This window comes from Triturus cristatus, chromosome 2_2 (genome assembly GCF_964204655.1).
Source record: "Triturus cristatus chromosome 2_2, aTriCri1.1, whole genome shotgun sequence".
NCBI classification, from domain to species: domain Eukaryota; kingdom Metazoa; phylum Chordata; class Amphibia; order Caudata; family Salamandridae; genus Triturus; species Triturus cristatus.
The window spans coordinates 334,425,181-334,441,721 of record NC_140582.1 but is presented as its reverse complement, the minus strand read 5'-3'; the positions used below and the strand labels follow the sequence as shown (position 1 = coordinate 334,441,721).

At 45.7% G+C, this 16,541-nt stretch overlaps 1 protein-coding gene across 1 annotated transcript in view; it reads left to right on the top strand.

Moving 5' to 3' along the window:
* The window catches only part of TET2 (tet methylcytosine dioxygenase 2), a 214,681-nt gene that overhangs the window by 181,959 nt on the left and 16,181 nt on the right, over positions 1 to 16,541 (top strand). The window contains exons 7-9 of the mRNA XM_085641414.1: positions 7,396 to 7,485; positions 13,562 to 13,699; positions 16,018 to 16,366. Coding sequence (XP_085497540.1) covers positions 7,396 to 7,485; positions 13,562 to 13,699; positions 16,018 to 16,366 — 577 coding nt within the window. The remainder of the gene's footprint in view (positions 1 to 7,395; positions 7,486 to 13,561; positions 13,700 to 16,017; positions 16,367 to 16,541) is intronic.

Below are 16,541 nucleotides of genomic sequence, written 5' to 3'. Positions count from 1 at the left end.
GTACCATGGTTTTATAGAAAGTTAATGTTTCATGACATTTTTCTATGATATTTGCAGGAGTGGGCAGTAAAGAATTGAGCAAATAACATAAGGTACTTTAGGGTCCAACCAACGCTTCTTAAACAGACACATAACATCTGCCTACCTAAAAGGTATTGGACCCATGCCCTGTACAATAAATTGACTAATGATACATTACGGTATTGTCACGCTACCTACTTATTTTAAATCTCGAACAGATAGACAACGGAAGGAGAACCATACTTTAAAGAGAAAATAGAAGTCCTAACCTCTAATTTACACATTAAGGAACTTAAAGTTAACCTGAGACGATTGGGAAGACCTGCTTATTATTTGGGAACAGGAGAGTTTAATTCCCATAATTATGGTTATCTTTGATGTTAGTAAGACAAAGGCGTTACAAATCATTACATGGGTCTTAGTTAGGAGGAATTTAACGTTTTGTTGTCTTAGGAGTTGTACGTTCTTTCACTACTGAAAAAGTGTATTTTCTTGTAGATTTTTAGTAGGTCAGTAGCTGAGTTTATCTTCAGTTGTTTAGGCATACCTCCAAATCCTTTCTGTCCTCATTGGTTTTAAAGGATGCCAGTTATTGCGTAAACCAAACAAGTGCATGTGGTACTATTCAGTGAGATAAGAGCGAACTAGGACTAATCTAGATTGGTACCTAGGAAATAAACGGCATAAAAGTTTGAAAATTGAGTCTATGGCATAAATAGTTTGTACGCAACCTGCCACATGTAACAAAATTGCAATATAAACGATGTATTGTTCGAGGCATGTGGGCTGCTGAATTCATATCTGTGCATAGATCGCCGCCTAGTGTTGGGTCCGGATGATTGCATATTGTTGTCCTGGAATAGTCTTCGAAGTATCACGAGATAGGTGGCTCCTCCCCTGGACTACAGTGCGCATGGGCATCCCCTCCATCCTTCGATTGTTTTTTTCCGCCATTGGGTTCGGATGTCCTAATCTTAACTCTTTGAGTATTTAGGAAAAACTTAATTTTTATTAGGCCAAAAGGCCTTTAAACTCGTCGGTATTGTTTTCGTTCGGCGCTAAGTACTTTTGTCACGTTAGTTCTCAAGAAGAGCATCGAAGTTAGCCGTTTGCCCTTCAACACCAGAGGCCCGATCAAGATCGACGATGGAATCAAATAGTCCAAAGAAATCGAATAACCCCTTCGTTGCCCTCTTTGCAACGCTAAGTATGCTCGCTTCGACGTGCACCCAACGTCTCTCCAACACACGACGAAGCCACCTGTATGGCGTGTTCCAGGTTCCGATCGAAGAAAACTCTTCTCATTCGTCGAGCAGCTCGGCTCGAGGCGCAGAAAGCGGCGCCAAACCCGGACAACATCTTCGGGACCGAAGATGAAGAGGTCGTGGACCTTGAAGTTCAGGAGGGAATATCGGATCCGGCTTCGGAGCGTGAATCCGACTATGATGCCGAAGACGAACGTCTAGTAGATGAAGATGATGTCGTCGACAAGGTAGGAGACGACGAAGAGGCCCTTGGGGCCGAGGAAGATGGCTTGGAAGATGAGCTAGGCCCAAATGTCGGTACAGGGCCCGAAGAGGCACTCGATAAGGCTCAGGTCGAGGGATCGCCACACGGCCTTACCAAAGATATTTCCTCTCGTTCTACAGCCCCGCCTACAGGCCCGGCTTCGAACTGTCCTGAAGAGCCATCGGTATCGAAAGCGCCATCATTCGATCAAGATAAATCGAAACTGAAGGCACAGGCACCAAAATCGAAACCGAAAGAGAAAATGTCTCTAATCGGCAACAAGGCCTCGAAACCGTCGGAGCCGAAGACCCAAAAGACGGCACCTAAAACCAAGGTCAAGGTGGTCGACCCGATAAAATCGGCGCTGAGGATCGTCGATACAGAAAAAGAGGGCGACCCTCAAGAGCCGATCCCTCCCAGTCCTCGCGTCGAGAACCCGCCGTCTGGTACGGGGCTCCATGCCACTACAAAGAAGGTCTCAAAGGACCATGTCGAGTCGACAACACCATCTCCCTTCTTAAAGAAGACGGTGTCGGAGTCGTTATTACGCATCCAAGACAGGGCTTCGCTGCTCAGCACGAAAATAGCCCCGCAGCCGAAAACGGGCAGCACGGTTCAGACCGCATCGACGCACATCAAGTTCGGATTACCACCGGCGGTACGACCGAAGATGTTCGACGCAAAGAAGGGTCCCGAACCGAAGAAAGGTATCGACACGAAGAAAACTGTCGAAGCGCCACAAGGGGTATCAATGGGACAAGCAGCTGTTGAAGTACCTCAAGAAGATGAGGAGCCGAGGCAGTTTATCTATGCAGGGACTGGTCAACTTTCAATACATAAAAGAAAGATAGTGCCCGAGAAATCTATGGAGCCATACAAAATTCCATTAAAGAAAAGGAGAACCACATCACCAGTTCTTGTGGAACATATTCAATATTATAGCCAGGAGCCTCAGTCATTCTCACCCACACAGTCTGATGTGGATGCAGGGGATGCTGGTGATGATGAGGGCACTTATCCATTGACCACTGACCCTGAAGACCAAAACCAACCTTGGGTGGACAATACTGGTACAGGGGACCCACATACTGCTCCAGACACACAAGCATATGTTGGTGAAGACATCTCCAACTGAGGATACTGCTGCCTTCAATGCATTAATTGAGAGAGCAGCTGAGAACCATGATGTACAGCTCCACACTGATCCTATTGAGGAGGACTTTCTGATGGATACCTTCTCTACCTCAGAAAGATCTGTTAAGACTCTGCCCATGCTGAAGGGTGTCCTAAAACAGGCTACTGACATTTTTAAGGAGACCACGAGGGCGAGAGTACTAAACCCTAGGATTGAGAAAAAATATAGGCCAGCTTCGGTGGACCCTACCTACATAAGAGGCCAGTTGCCTTTGGACTCGGTGGTTTCCCATGCTCGGAAGAGGGCCAACTCACAGACAACGGGTGATGCTCCTCCCCCTGACAAGGAGTCTAAGGTCTTGGAAACATCAGGAAAGAGAGTTGCTGCACAGGCAGCTAACATATGGAGAATTACCAACACTCAGGCACTTCTGGCTAGGTATGACAGGGCGCATTATGATACCCTGGAGACACTGCTACAGCACCTCCCAGATCAGTATATGGAAGGAGCAGAGTCACTAATTATAGAAGGGAAGCTCATAAGCAACGCTTCCATTAAGTGCGCTCTTGACGCAGCTGACACTGCAGCTAGGGCTATTAACACCAGCGTCATGTTAAGAAGGCATGCTTGGTTGAGAGTCTCAGGATTCAAACCAGAGATACAGACAACTATACTCAATCAACCTGTCAACCCTCACTCCCTCTTTGGCCCCGAAGTTGACACCACCCTAGAAAAAATCAAAAAAGATACAGAGACTGCAAAGTCTATGGGGGCTCTGCAAACACAGCAGTTTAGGAGTGGGTCCTTTCGTCGCTCTACCAACAGAGGACCATCTAGAGGCCAGAACTCCCAACAGTCGCATTACACTAAACAAGGTACACAGACCACCTATAATAAGAATAACAGAGGTGGATACCGTGGAAACAACGTCAAGGGCAGAGGCCGAGGAAACAACAGCTCCAGGTCCTCCGCCACCAACAAACAGTGACGCCTTGTCACTGCCCCCCAACCACATAACACCTGTCGGGGGGGAGACTCCAACGGTTCCTGCCGGTCTGGAAATCCATCACTACAGACAGGTGGGTGAGAGAAATTGTCCAGTACGGTTATTGTCTGGAGCTAACATCCACTCCACCAAACATACCACCACGACACAGTCCTATGTCCGCAGAGCACTTGCACTTATTGCACCAGGAAGTGCTCAGTATGCTCCACAAAGGAGCCATAGAACTCGTGCCTGTACAAGACCAAGGATCAGGGGTGTACTCACTGTATTTTCTGATCCCCAAAAAGGACGGGTCTCTCAGACCCATACTGGATCTAAGACCTCTGAACCGTTACATTCTATCAGAGCATTTTCACATGCTCACCCTGCAGCAGGTGCTGCCGTTGCTCAGTCAGGGAGACTTTCTCGCAACACTAGATCTCAAAGATGCGTATTTCCATATACCCATGCACCCATCACACAGAAAGTATCTCAGGTTCACTATTCAAGATCAACATTACCAGTTCAAAGTCCTCCCTTTCGGAGTAACAACGGCACCAAGGGTGTTCACCAAGTGCCTGGCAACAGTGGCGGCACACTTAAGGAGACAGCACATACATGTCTATCCTTATCTGGACGACTGGCTTATCCAGGCAAAGTCAGCCCAGCAGTGTGCCAGCCACATATCCCACACCATTCACCTTCTTCACAGCCTGGGATTCTCACTGAATTATCCAAAGTCCCACCTTCAACCCGCCCACGTACGGCAGTACCTAGGCGCGACCATAGACACTCTGGCAACCAAGGCACAGCCAAATTCCATGAGGATCAACAGCATGCAGTTGCTAATAAAAAAGTTCAGACCTCAACACTCACTACCGGCACAAGTGTTTATGCAGTTGATAGGCATGATGGCTTCCTGCATCTTCATAGTCCCGCACGCAAGATTACATATGCGCCCGCTTCAGGAGTGCTTAGCACGTCAGTGGAATCAGGCTCAAGGACAGTTGAAAGACCTAGTGTTGGTCAGCGGTCGGGCATACAACTCTCTGCATTGGTGGAATCCACAAAACCTTGCCAAGGGCCGACCGTTCCAAGAGCCTGTACCACAAATAATACTGACGGCGGACGCGTCTCTCCAGGGATGGGGAGCTCATGTACTCAATTACACAGTGCAGGGACTATGGACAACACAGCAGAGGGGGATGCACATCAACCTACTGGAACTGATGTCAATCTTCCTAGCAATGAAGGAATTCAAAGTACACTTGTGCAACAAAGTCGTGTTGATCCGGACGGACAACATGACTGCCATGTACTACATACAGAAGCAGGGAGCAACACACTCTCCACAGTTGTCTCATCTGGCTCAGAGCATGTGGAAGTGGGCCATTCAGAGAAACATCTTCCTCATGGCGGAACACCTCCCGGGCAAGGACAACCAAATGGCGGATCTGCTCAGCAGACACAGCCACCAGATGCACGAATGGGAGATACATCTATCAGTACTCCAACCGTACTTCCAGCAGTGGAGTCATCCAGAGATAGACCTATTCGCCACAAGGGAAAACGCAAAATGCCAAAGCTTTGCCGCCAGGTTCCCACATCCACAGTCGCAGGGCAATGCGATATGGATGAACTGGTCAGGCAGATTTGCGTACGCTTTTCCCCCGGCACCATTAATACCGCTAGTGGCACGCAAACTGAGGCAACACTCGATGACACTCATCCTGGTTGCTCCAACGTGGGCACGCCAGCCATGGTACACCACGTTTCTAGAACTCTCCGTGGTACCGCATCAAAGACTGCGGCTAACACCCAGGCTTTTAACGCAGAGCCATGGCGAGATTCAGCACCCAGATCCGCAACAGCTAAACCTGGCGATCTGGCTCCTGAGATCTTAGAATTTGGCTACCTAAACTTGCCTCCAGAATGTATGAATATCATCAAGGAGGCAAGGAGACCCACGACCAGAGCATGCTAAGTGGAAAAGATTTGTCATTTATTGTAAAAATAATGACATCAATCCGCTGGATGCATCAACTCAGAACATTATCTGTTATCTATTACACTTACACAGATACAATCTAGCATACAATTCCATCCGTATACATTTAACCGCACTGGCAGCTTACCTTCAGAACAGGCAGCACCTCTCACTGTTCAGAGTGCCTGCCATCAAAGCCTTCTTGGAGGGACTCAAATGAGTGATTCCTCCTACACACCCACCTTCACCAGTCTGGAACCTAAATGTGGTCCTCACCAGACCCATGGGACCACCTTTTGAACCTCTACACTCCTGTGAGATTCAATTTCTAACCTGGAAAGTAGCTTTCCTAGTAGCCATTACTTCACTAAGAAGAGTTAGTGAACTCCAGGCACTAACCATTCAAGAGCCATTTATACAGGTTCATGCAAACAGGGTCGTACTACGCACCAACCCTACATTCATGCCCAAGGTGATATCGCAGTTCCATATGAACCAATCCATAGAACTACCGGTGTTTTATCCTAATCCTGAGAATGTAGCAGAGAGAATGCTCCACACACTTGATGTCAAGAGAGCTATCAAGTACTATATTGACAGAACACAGACTTTCAGGAAGACAAAACAACTGTTTGTTGCCTTTTCTCCACAGCACAAAGGCAACCCCATTTCCAAAGCAGGAATAGCTAGGTGGATCGTTAAGTGTATACAGATTTGCTATGAAAAAGCTAAGCGCACACTAACGATTCCTCCAAGAGCCCACTCCACACGAAAGTTAGGGGCCTCCATGGCTTTCCTAGGGAATATTCCTTTACAGGAGATATGTAGAGCAGCCACATGGTCCACTATACATACATTTACAAAACACTACTGTGTAGATGTACACTCAAGACAGCAGGCAGCTGTAGGACAGGGTGTTCTCAAAACTCTTTTTCAGACTGCTGCAGCTGGCACGGACAGCCGCCACTAAATAGAGGGACTGCTATATAATCTATGCACAGATATGAATTCAGCAGCCCACATGCCTCGAACCGAATATGCTACTTACCAGTATGCATCTGTTCTTGGCATGTAGGGCTGCTGACATTCATATCGCCCACCCTCCTCCCCGGCGCCTGTAGCAGCTGTAGCATTCAGTAATTACTAGTTAGCATGGTCATCATTCACTATATTACACTCCATTTATGCCACAATTGCGAAAAACAATCTAAGGATGGAGGGGATGCCCATGCGCACTGTAGTCCAGGGGAGGAGCCACCTATCTCGTGATACTTCGAAGACTCTTCCAGGACAACAATATGCAATCATCCGGACCCAACACTAGGCGGCGATCTATGCACAGATATGAATGTCAGCAGCCCTACATGCCAAGAACAGATGCATACTGGTAAGTAGCATATTCGATTAAATGCATAATACTCTGTAAGTAATACGTCAAGGATACATGCTATATTCTACTTTAAGGACTCCAAAATCACAAGCAAGAACAGAGAATATTTAAGTACGGGCCAATAACACTGTCGATTGTAGAGGAGAACATCACTTAAATTATTGGCAGGGTTGCGTTTTATCCCCCTCTCTGAAGACCTACCCTCGCAACATTTTTGTAGTCGATATTTAGGATATGATATTTTGGCATCACGGTATGTTTGTGCCCAGTGTCGTGACATACAGCTCTGTATAACTAGATTAGGTAAAATCAGAATGTTACAAAATAATTGGTTGTATGTTTTATACTTAATGTATTTCTTGAAACAGGAGGAAAGGCTCGAAGCACGTCTGCAGAACCTGTCAACATTGATTGCTCCGACTTACAAGAAGATGGCACCTGATGCCTTCAACAACCAGGCAAGTTTAAGTGAATTTCTTGTGTGGGGATCTTTCCAGTGTTTTTAAGAAAGAGTATGCCTTTCTTTTCTTCATATTATATATTCACAGACACTGACGGGTGCAGTCTCTGGGCCAGCACTCGGAATTGTTAAAATCACTGCCACCATGAAATTGGATTAGTTTCTAAAAAATAATTTCCCTTCAAATCAATTTAATAATTCTTCCAAAAAAGTCTTAATTTTAAGGCACTTGGAAAATTGATAAAGATAGAAGGGTTATATGCACGTCCTTGGCAATTTTACAAAATAAGAATGGACATCATGACTACTTGTTTTCACGACTGCAGGTTACTCAAAATGCAGCGGTCAAGTTAATCTGCAATAAGGACAAGTTTAGTTCGGCATCAGCATGTCTGAAGTCATTACATTGGCTACCAATGTGCCAAAGAGCGAAATTTAAGTTATTGTGCCATGCACATAAAGCATTACATAAGACTCGCCCTATAATTTTTCAAGACACATAGAATTCTATTTGCCTTCACGAGAGCTGAGATCCTGTAATTTTGCTTTAGCAAAAACTAGGTGAATAAAGTAAGTTAGAATGGGCGGTCGCTCTCTCATATCATGTAGTCGTCCAAAGGAACAAATTACCATTAGACCTACGCCTCATTAAAGGTCATTTGGAGTTCAGGAAGAAGCTAAAAACATGGTTGTATAGAGCATAATGCTTTTGGGGTCCTCACTAATAATGCCTTCAGAAATGTCAGGAAGTGATACCAGTGCCGTGATATCCCACTAGGGTAAGTGTTGCACTCTATAAAAACTATAAGTAAATAAATATCTGACCTAATTAAAGAGTGTTCTAGATCCGGGCAGCCTCTTCAATGAGGCAGTGGAGCTATATTTTGCAAAGCAGATAGGCCGTGCGACAAATTAACAGTCTATAGTGCATGTTTTGCCTCATCACATGCATAATTTCATACAAACGTGTTGGTGCAGGGACCTATGGAAGCCAAATTCGCTCATGTCCACTTTTTAATATATATATATATATATTATTTCACCCCAAGCAAGAAGAGAGGGGCCTTGTCCCCACTGTATACAAAGTTGGGGGATGGCGGCGTCAGAGGAGGACTCTAATGATCTAGTCCTCCATTAGCCAGACCCTCGAAATGCCAGTTTCTTTGCCTTGTTTTCATGGCCCACGAATCTCTTTTTGTCCACCTGGGTCCTAGCGTTGCACCTGCCTTAGCTTGGCTTGCCTAGCTTTCAATCACTTGATCCTCGTAATGGTCTGTGTGGTGTACTCCTGATGAGTGCTCCACTGTGAGAAGGCATACAGGTACAGTGTGAAAATAAGAGGCAGGGAAGACACCACCAACCCTCCTCACTCAGAGAAGTCATACAGGTACACCATGAACATAGGAGGCAGTGAAGACACCACCAGCCCTCCACTAAGGAGGCAAGTGAAGGTGGGAAATGGGGGAATGATCCACACAGCAAATATTTGTTTTTGCGATTGTAGGTTCAAGTGTACCTATGTGTTACCTATGTGTGTGTGGAGGCCAGCCAAAAGGCTGTGCATGCGCGTGAGAGACTTATGTGGCAGGTGAGACTGCAGGTGGGCAAATTAGACTGTACTTGGGTATCTTAAGATGTTTCTAGTACCATTGTGCAAGGCTGCCTGTGTTGCATGCAGGATTGTTTTTGTGCAGGAAGAGGCACCTTCCTGCACAAAAACAAACCTGGGATGCAAATGCCTCTTTGTATGTGTGTTGCAGAATGCAGCACTCCTAGAAAGAGGAAGAAACTAGGAGAAATAGAGATATTTCTCCTTGTTACTCCTCCCCTGGGAAGGTGTAAGATTTTGGCGCATATCCAGGTTTACATCTTGGGAATCTTGGGATGCATCAAAATCCATGGGAGATGCATTGGAACATCCACACAATGCCCATGGAACGCCTTCCCAGGGCAGAGTAACGCAGCTGCATTACTCCAGATTTTGTAAGGTACTTAGAGCCATGCAAAGTGACTTTGTGAGGCTTCAAAAATCAGACCTAGACGTTGGCGTCACACATATACCACATTGCGTGGTGCAAACATGACGCAGCCCTCTCATAAATAAGCCCCTTAGTGAATTTGCAGAAAATGACGATTTGACTTTTAGGTGCAACCTTAAAATATGCAGTATATAACGCTGATATTTAGGGATTACATTTTAAGTGTGCTCACAATTACAAGGTAACTTATTTTCACAAAACAACAAACTAATGTGTGGTAACAAAATTAATTTATTTAACTACATTGAAAAGTTTGTATTTGAAGACAAAAGGGCCGTATTTCCAAAAAACAATAAGCTGAAGAATGGTGACAATTGTGCATTATTAGAAAATGGCAAGCAGATGCATAATGGTAAAATTGGTTTCAGTTCTAAAAATAAAAGGATGGTATTGCTACAAAACCTAGCTTTCTAGACACCAAATTGATATATGTGGATAAAATGTGTACAGTTTCAGAATATATCACGTTGTTACTTGAGTGATGATTCTTTTTAAACTGTGAACATCTTTGTAAATGTTATGACATTTATTTGCCCTATCTTGCTGCTTTCACTACAGTTGCACTATATGAAAATACAGTCACATCACCTCTCTTCAGTGGCTCTCCCTCATCAAATATAAGTCAATGTGCTTGATTGACAAGGTTGTCTACACCAACAATCCCACCACATTGTTGAAGCATTCTTACTCTGACTTCACTCGCATCAATTATACCAAGAGCCTGATGGTTTTGAGATGACCAAAACAAGAAAACAGAAACCAAGAAAACAATTTCTGATTTTCCTGCAAGAGCTGAAACATCCTGCAGCACACATAGAAAGAGGAAAAATCCTTCCTGCACAAAAGTATTCATCCTTGCAACGCAGGCACCCTTGCATCATGGTACAAAGGTGCCTCCGTTGGCACACGGCAGCACATTGTGCGCCCATGCGCGGGGAAAGGAGAAGAATGCACTGTATCTGATAGATACGGCGCATTCGTGCCGGTTTCTTTTGCCGTAGGGCAGCGCAGCAGGAAGGCCTGCGGCGCTGCAGCAAAACCTCATAAATGAGGTCCTGACTAGCTTAAAGTATTTCTTTATGCTTTTCTTGTAGACGGTAGATTAAGATCTCCCCAATACTGTTGCAGAGTATTGCTGGGTGTGTATAAATCACGTGTGGGCTTTTAAGGCCCATTTTGTGAATGCTCACTTACTTTCAGTGGTCTGTCAAAGTTTTGATTTTTGATTCAGGCTGAGTTTTGTTTTCATTGCAACTCTGGGAAATAATTCTTAAAGTATTCAGAAATCTGGCTCCTTTCTTTTTGCAAGTATGCCTCATATGGTGGGTCTATGATATCTTTAGTGACCAATTACATACAGTATTATTAGATGTAACTCTCAGTACACCACTAGTTGTTTTAGATTCCACCTTGAAAATGTTTTCTAAAAGCATCAATGAGCGCCAGCAAAACAAGTGTTACGTCATGTTATGTGTATTTGTATAGCACACTATCAACTACGAGGGGGATCAAGGCGCTGAGCAGGTGTGTGTGCCTATCCCGGTCTTAGGTAGGTTGGTTAATGGTCTTCAGCTTTTGTGGAGTGGAAGGTCATAGGAAAGATGCAAGAGAACGCCCGCCCTCATGAACTGGTTCTGTGTATGCATGGGATGTTTGCGAGTACAAGTCATGTGACACGGAGGTGTCTGAATGGGTGGTGGAAAGCGATGCGACTGTTCAGGTAGGTGGGGTCCGAGTTGTGTAGTGCTTTGAATGTGTGTGTGAGGAGTTTGAATTGGGTGCATTTGTGCATCGGGAGCAGTGTAGTTCCCTGAGGTGTGGTGTGATGTGAGTTGTTTGTGGGAGATTGAGGATGAGTCTGGCTGCCGAGTTCTGGATGTTTTGTAGTCTTTTAGTGAGTTGCTTAATGATCCAAGCATAGAGGGTGTTTCCATAGTCCAACTTGCTGGTGACTCAGGTGTGAGTGACAGTTTTTCTAGTGTTGCTTGGGAGACATTTGCAGATCAGATTTTCCTCAGCATCTTCAGGGTCTGGAAGCAGGATGCAGTGACTGCGTTGACTTATGTGGTCATGTACAGTTTGTTATCGATAATTATACCAAGGTTCCTGGTGTGGTCAGCCACCAGTTGGAGTCCCATGGTGAGGTGTTCTTGCCGAAGATCACTACTTTGTCTAGTCGGTGTTGCTCTTGAGACACTTGGCTTTCATCCAGTTAGCGACATCGGCGCTGAAATTGTTTCATGTGTTACCTGAAAGGGAGAGTATGAGTTGTGTGTCACTGAATATAAGAGGATGTTTGTCATGTGTGCAGAGGACGTTGGCCAGAGGGATCATGTATGAATTGAAAAGGCTGGTGCTGAGCAATGCACCATGAGGCACTCCTCAGATGAGTTTGCAGGCGTCTAAGGGGTAAGGTGCCAGGCTGACAACTTGTGCTATATCCATTGAGGTGCATATCCAGCAGAAAGAAGGTCTTTGCATGCCAATCATGTGCAGGTCCCTGATGAGGATGGGGGTTGAGACTGTGCGAAATGCTGCAGAGAGGTCCAAGGAATGAGGGCTGCCATGTCTCCTGTCAAGGATCCTGTGGATGTCGTCTGTGGTGGCAATGAGTGCTGTTTCTGTACTGTGGTTGGGCCTGAATCCAGACTGCATGGCTGGTGGTTGCTGAGGTGGTCGGTGAGATGTCAGTTGATTAGTTTCTCTAAGACCATTGCCGGGTATGGTAGGAGGGAGTTGGGTCTGTAGCTGGAAAGCGTGGCTAGGTCAGCGGATGGTTTCTGGAGCAGGGACATGATTGTTGCATGTTTCCAGGTGTTCTGTGTGATGACATCTTTGATGATGGCAAAGATTATCTTGTTGCTGTTAGTGCTGGTGTTGATGTGTCTCTGTATCTGCTGGTGGTAGCATCTTTGGGCTGATTTGAAGATGTCTTGTCTGTGATGCCATGACTTGTTTTCCATTTACGCTCCAGTTGCTTGCAGTGGCATTTCATCGGCCTGAGGTTCTCTGTTTACCAGCTGGCCTGTGGTCTGGTTCTTGCTGTTGGCTTGTTCTTGAGAGGAGCCACGATGTCGGTGCTGGTGGTGATCAAGCAGCTGAGGTTGTTGATGGCTTCCAGCAAGTCGTTGGTGTGCTTCGGCCACTGCTCTGAGATGCTTTTCCAGCTGCAGCAGGCAGTTCCAGTGGTGGCAGATTTGTGAAGGTGTGGGATGTCTATGGTGAAAATGACGGGGGTATTGTCTGCCAAGGTCATAGTTGCTGGCTTAACTGTGATGTTGCTGATTGAGGAATCGAGTTCAATAGGTGTCCGGCACCTAGGGTGGGTTCGGTAATGTGCTGGATGAGACGATGGTTTCCAAGATAATCTAGAAAGGGCCGTTGAGTTTTGGTCAGTGAGGTTTTCTAGATGAAAGTTAAGGTCTCCGAGGAGGATGCAGGTGCTGGCGTTGATGATGATGAGGGCTGTGATGAAGTTTGTGATGTCTTTGGCAAAACTGGTGTGGGGTCCTGATGGTGTGTATATAAATGTTCAGCAAGGGAGAAGTTGGCTGTGATGCATATCTTGAATGTGAGGTGTTCCATGTAGCTGATGGGGGTGTCAATGAAGTTGGTGCAGCTGATGGTATCTTTAAATATCATGGCGACTCCACCTCTGGATTTGTGCCAAAGGTCTTGTTGGTGTAGCCGGAGGGGATGACTATAGCGATGTCCGTTCACTCTTCTCTTAATTAAAACCATGTATTCCATTATTTTTGAGCTACTAACACTCATAATGAATCGTGTATAAAACAAAGTGATGAAAATGGGGATTTCCTAATGCTCTTGCACAGTCTATGAGATTAATTTACTTTATCATTGGTCTGAGAGCTTTTTTCAGTGCAAGATTATATGTGTTTACTTGCTAATAAATACGCCCTTTTAAAGAAGATGGGTGGTGGTAGGAGGGGCTGTGACTGGATGTTTTAAGATTCAAGAGTGTTTCCAGTATTGGTGAGTAGTACGTCTTATAGTGGAAATGTAATTTTTTCACAGGTTGAATATGAAAACAGAGCGCTAGACTGCCGATTGGGTTTAAAGGATGGTCGTCCATTCTCTGGAGTCACTGCCTGCCTCGATTTTTGTGCACATTCCCACAGAGACGTGCACAACATGCAAAATGGAAGTACATTGGTAAGTCATGTACCCACTACGTTTCTCTTCTGTAGGCACCAGTAAAGTCTGTTGCAAGACTGCATATATGAAAGAAAGCATGGAAGGGATGCAACAGGTGGCATAGTCTGATAACTCCCACCAGGCAGTGCATTTTAAGACATGCAGGGTACAAATGACAGGCGATATTGTTCAGGGCGCCGTGCCACACAGAAAGAACCAAGGAGGACATGCAGTGTCCAAAGATACAAAGAAGTAGAACTGAGCTTTTTCGGCCACAAAATTGTCAAATCAAGTCAGTTTTTCCTGGTGCCCAGAATGAATGTGTATGAGGCGAATTTTGGTATAATGAATATCCAAGTATATTATTAACGTATGTGGGTCGGACTTAAGATCTAACACTATTTTACTATTCAGTGTTTCAATAAGCCCAGCCATATAGAGTGGCCCAGGGCCCCGTGGAAGAGCAGACTGCTACATTGCCACCATGCATCCTTCCAGCAGGCCTCTTGCAGGATTGCTCTCCTGTGCTCAAATACCTAAAGACCTCTTGTAAATAGAACAACTTTCAGAGAAAGGACACAGGGCCACCTTTCCTGTTCTATTGGTCCTCTTCCTCGCACTGATACCCCCTTCTAGCCTTTTCATTAGCTGGCAGTTGCCCACTTTCCACCTCCAGCTCCCACAGAGACTACTTTGCCGGTGCTAACCTTTAAGTGAGCAGCTGGAAAATTGTATGCTCTGAATGTTTGGCTGCATGAGTATTGCAGATAATCAGTTGATTGAAGGTAGAATGTAGGTTCCACATGTGCCGCCTGTTACCACCCGGAAGCATAACCAGTGGCATAGCAAAGGGGGCGGTTTGCCCCGGGTGGCAGGAGTTTTGGGGGCAGCAGAGACCCCGCTCCCCTCCACTGCTCTTACCAGTGTCCACGAGTTGGCGAAAGCAGGGACCGTCGTGACCGCCTCCCACTCGCACCTGCGTCCCTCGCGGGGTGGCAGACGCCCCGACCACCAAGGGCGGCAAAAGGACGAGCTACGCCACTGAGCATCACTGGTGTGTCTAGCTCCTGCCGAGCCCATAACAATCACTGTTTACCTGTGTCTGAATCTCTGCCCTGTTAGGCACTCTGGTTTGGTTAGCACATCCACTAATCAGCTGGTGGAATAAAATGTCTGAACATTCACCTACCTGGACAGGTTAAAAGGTTGAGAAGAAAAATGACCCAAGAGTATTGCAGATGAGCCAGGGAAACAGGTGTCAAGGGACGATTTTGAGCGTATCCAGTGATAACTGCTATATGGCCATTTCAAAAAATATTTTAAACAATCTGAAAATACCCATTGCAAATTGATCCCTGTGATTACAGTAGATATCTGACTTTTGGGGGGCTGACCAATATCTCAGATAGTACTGATGAGGGTATATGCAATTGTCTGTATTTCCATGAGGGATCACACTGCCTACTACTGCTAATGAAGTGAGCTGCTGCGTGTTTGAAGGGTTTAAGTGGAGCCGGTATAGATCCTGGTCTGTCCAGAGCCTACTGCAATAACCGAGGTTCACCAAGACTTGGGATTGGGCTACAGTACAAAACCGAAAGGGGTAAAGGAATGATTTTGAACTCCCCAGGAACAGAAACTAGAATTTATGTAACTTTTTCCTTGGTAGAGACAGTTCACAAAAAGTGTTCATCAGTCTATATTTCGCTAGGCAGCTTGCAAACACATTGCAGCAGCAAGAGCAGTGACTGCAAGGTCACTATCAAGTTACCTACTTTGTTGGACTCTTCACCCAACTTACTTTTTAGTCTTCAGCAGCACCGAATCCAGTCAGATCCTCCCTCAGACAAAGATTTTTAGGCACTGTCCCAGATCCACTGTAGTTCAAGATTCATCCCATAAGCTTAAAGACGCAGCCGGAAGGGACTCCCTAGATCTCCTTTCTGAGGTTGAGAGCTTTAAGGTTGCAGAAGCAGCACACTCTGTATCATTGCTCACTCACAACAGTGTGTGACACCAGGCAATGGCAAGCGCCTAGTCCCCAAAGTCCCTTCAAAAGTTGCTCGAATAAAGCTCCGGTCCCCACCACCCTTGTGGGGGAACCATTAGGTGCCGAAGGTGCCAAAAGTGCATTGAAGGTCTGTCGGAACCACCTGGCCCCTGGAGAAGTCAACCATTGATCAGGGTTCATTTGTTAGAAGCCCTTCTTTGCCCCTTCTGGTAATAGCAAGACTGTGCTGAGTGTTCAAAAACTGACTATATATATTTTGCAATCATCCGAATAAAGTTCATGAATGCCTTTCGAATAGTTAATCATGATTTATTTTCCCTATTAGGTATGCACCCTGACCAGAGAGGACAACCGTGAAATTGGCAAAATTCCGGAAGATGAGCAGCTGCATGTCTTACCTTTGTACAGAGCTTCCTCTGTGGATGAGTTTGGAAGTGCTGAGGGGCAGGAGAAGAAGATAGAGAGTGGTGCAATCCAGGTCTTGAACTCCTTCCGCAGGAAAGTAAGGAAGCATTCTGAGCCGGTCAAGACCTGTAGGCAGAAGAAGCTGGAAGCCAAGAGAGCGGCAGCAGAGCGGCATGCAGCTCTGCAGAATGGCTTCATCAAAACTGAGAAGGAAAAGTCTCCTCGCCAGAAGCACGCAGAGTCTCCTGCTCATGCTAAACACCTAGCAGGTAATTTGTTAATTTGGTTGGAGTTTTAATACGTGTGAACCAGCTCAATGGCTTCAGATAAATGCTCTTCCAGTAACTGACCCAGACTTTACACATAAGAAATAAATGGAAGACTAAATAGGTGGTGCAAATACCTGAAACAAAACGAGTTTGCATATGATATGCAGATAATTTA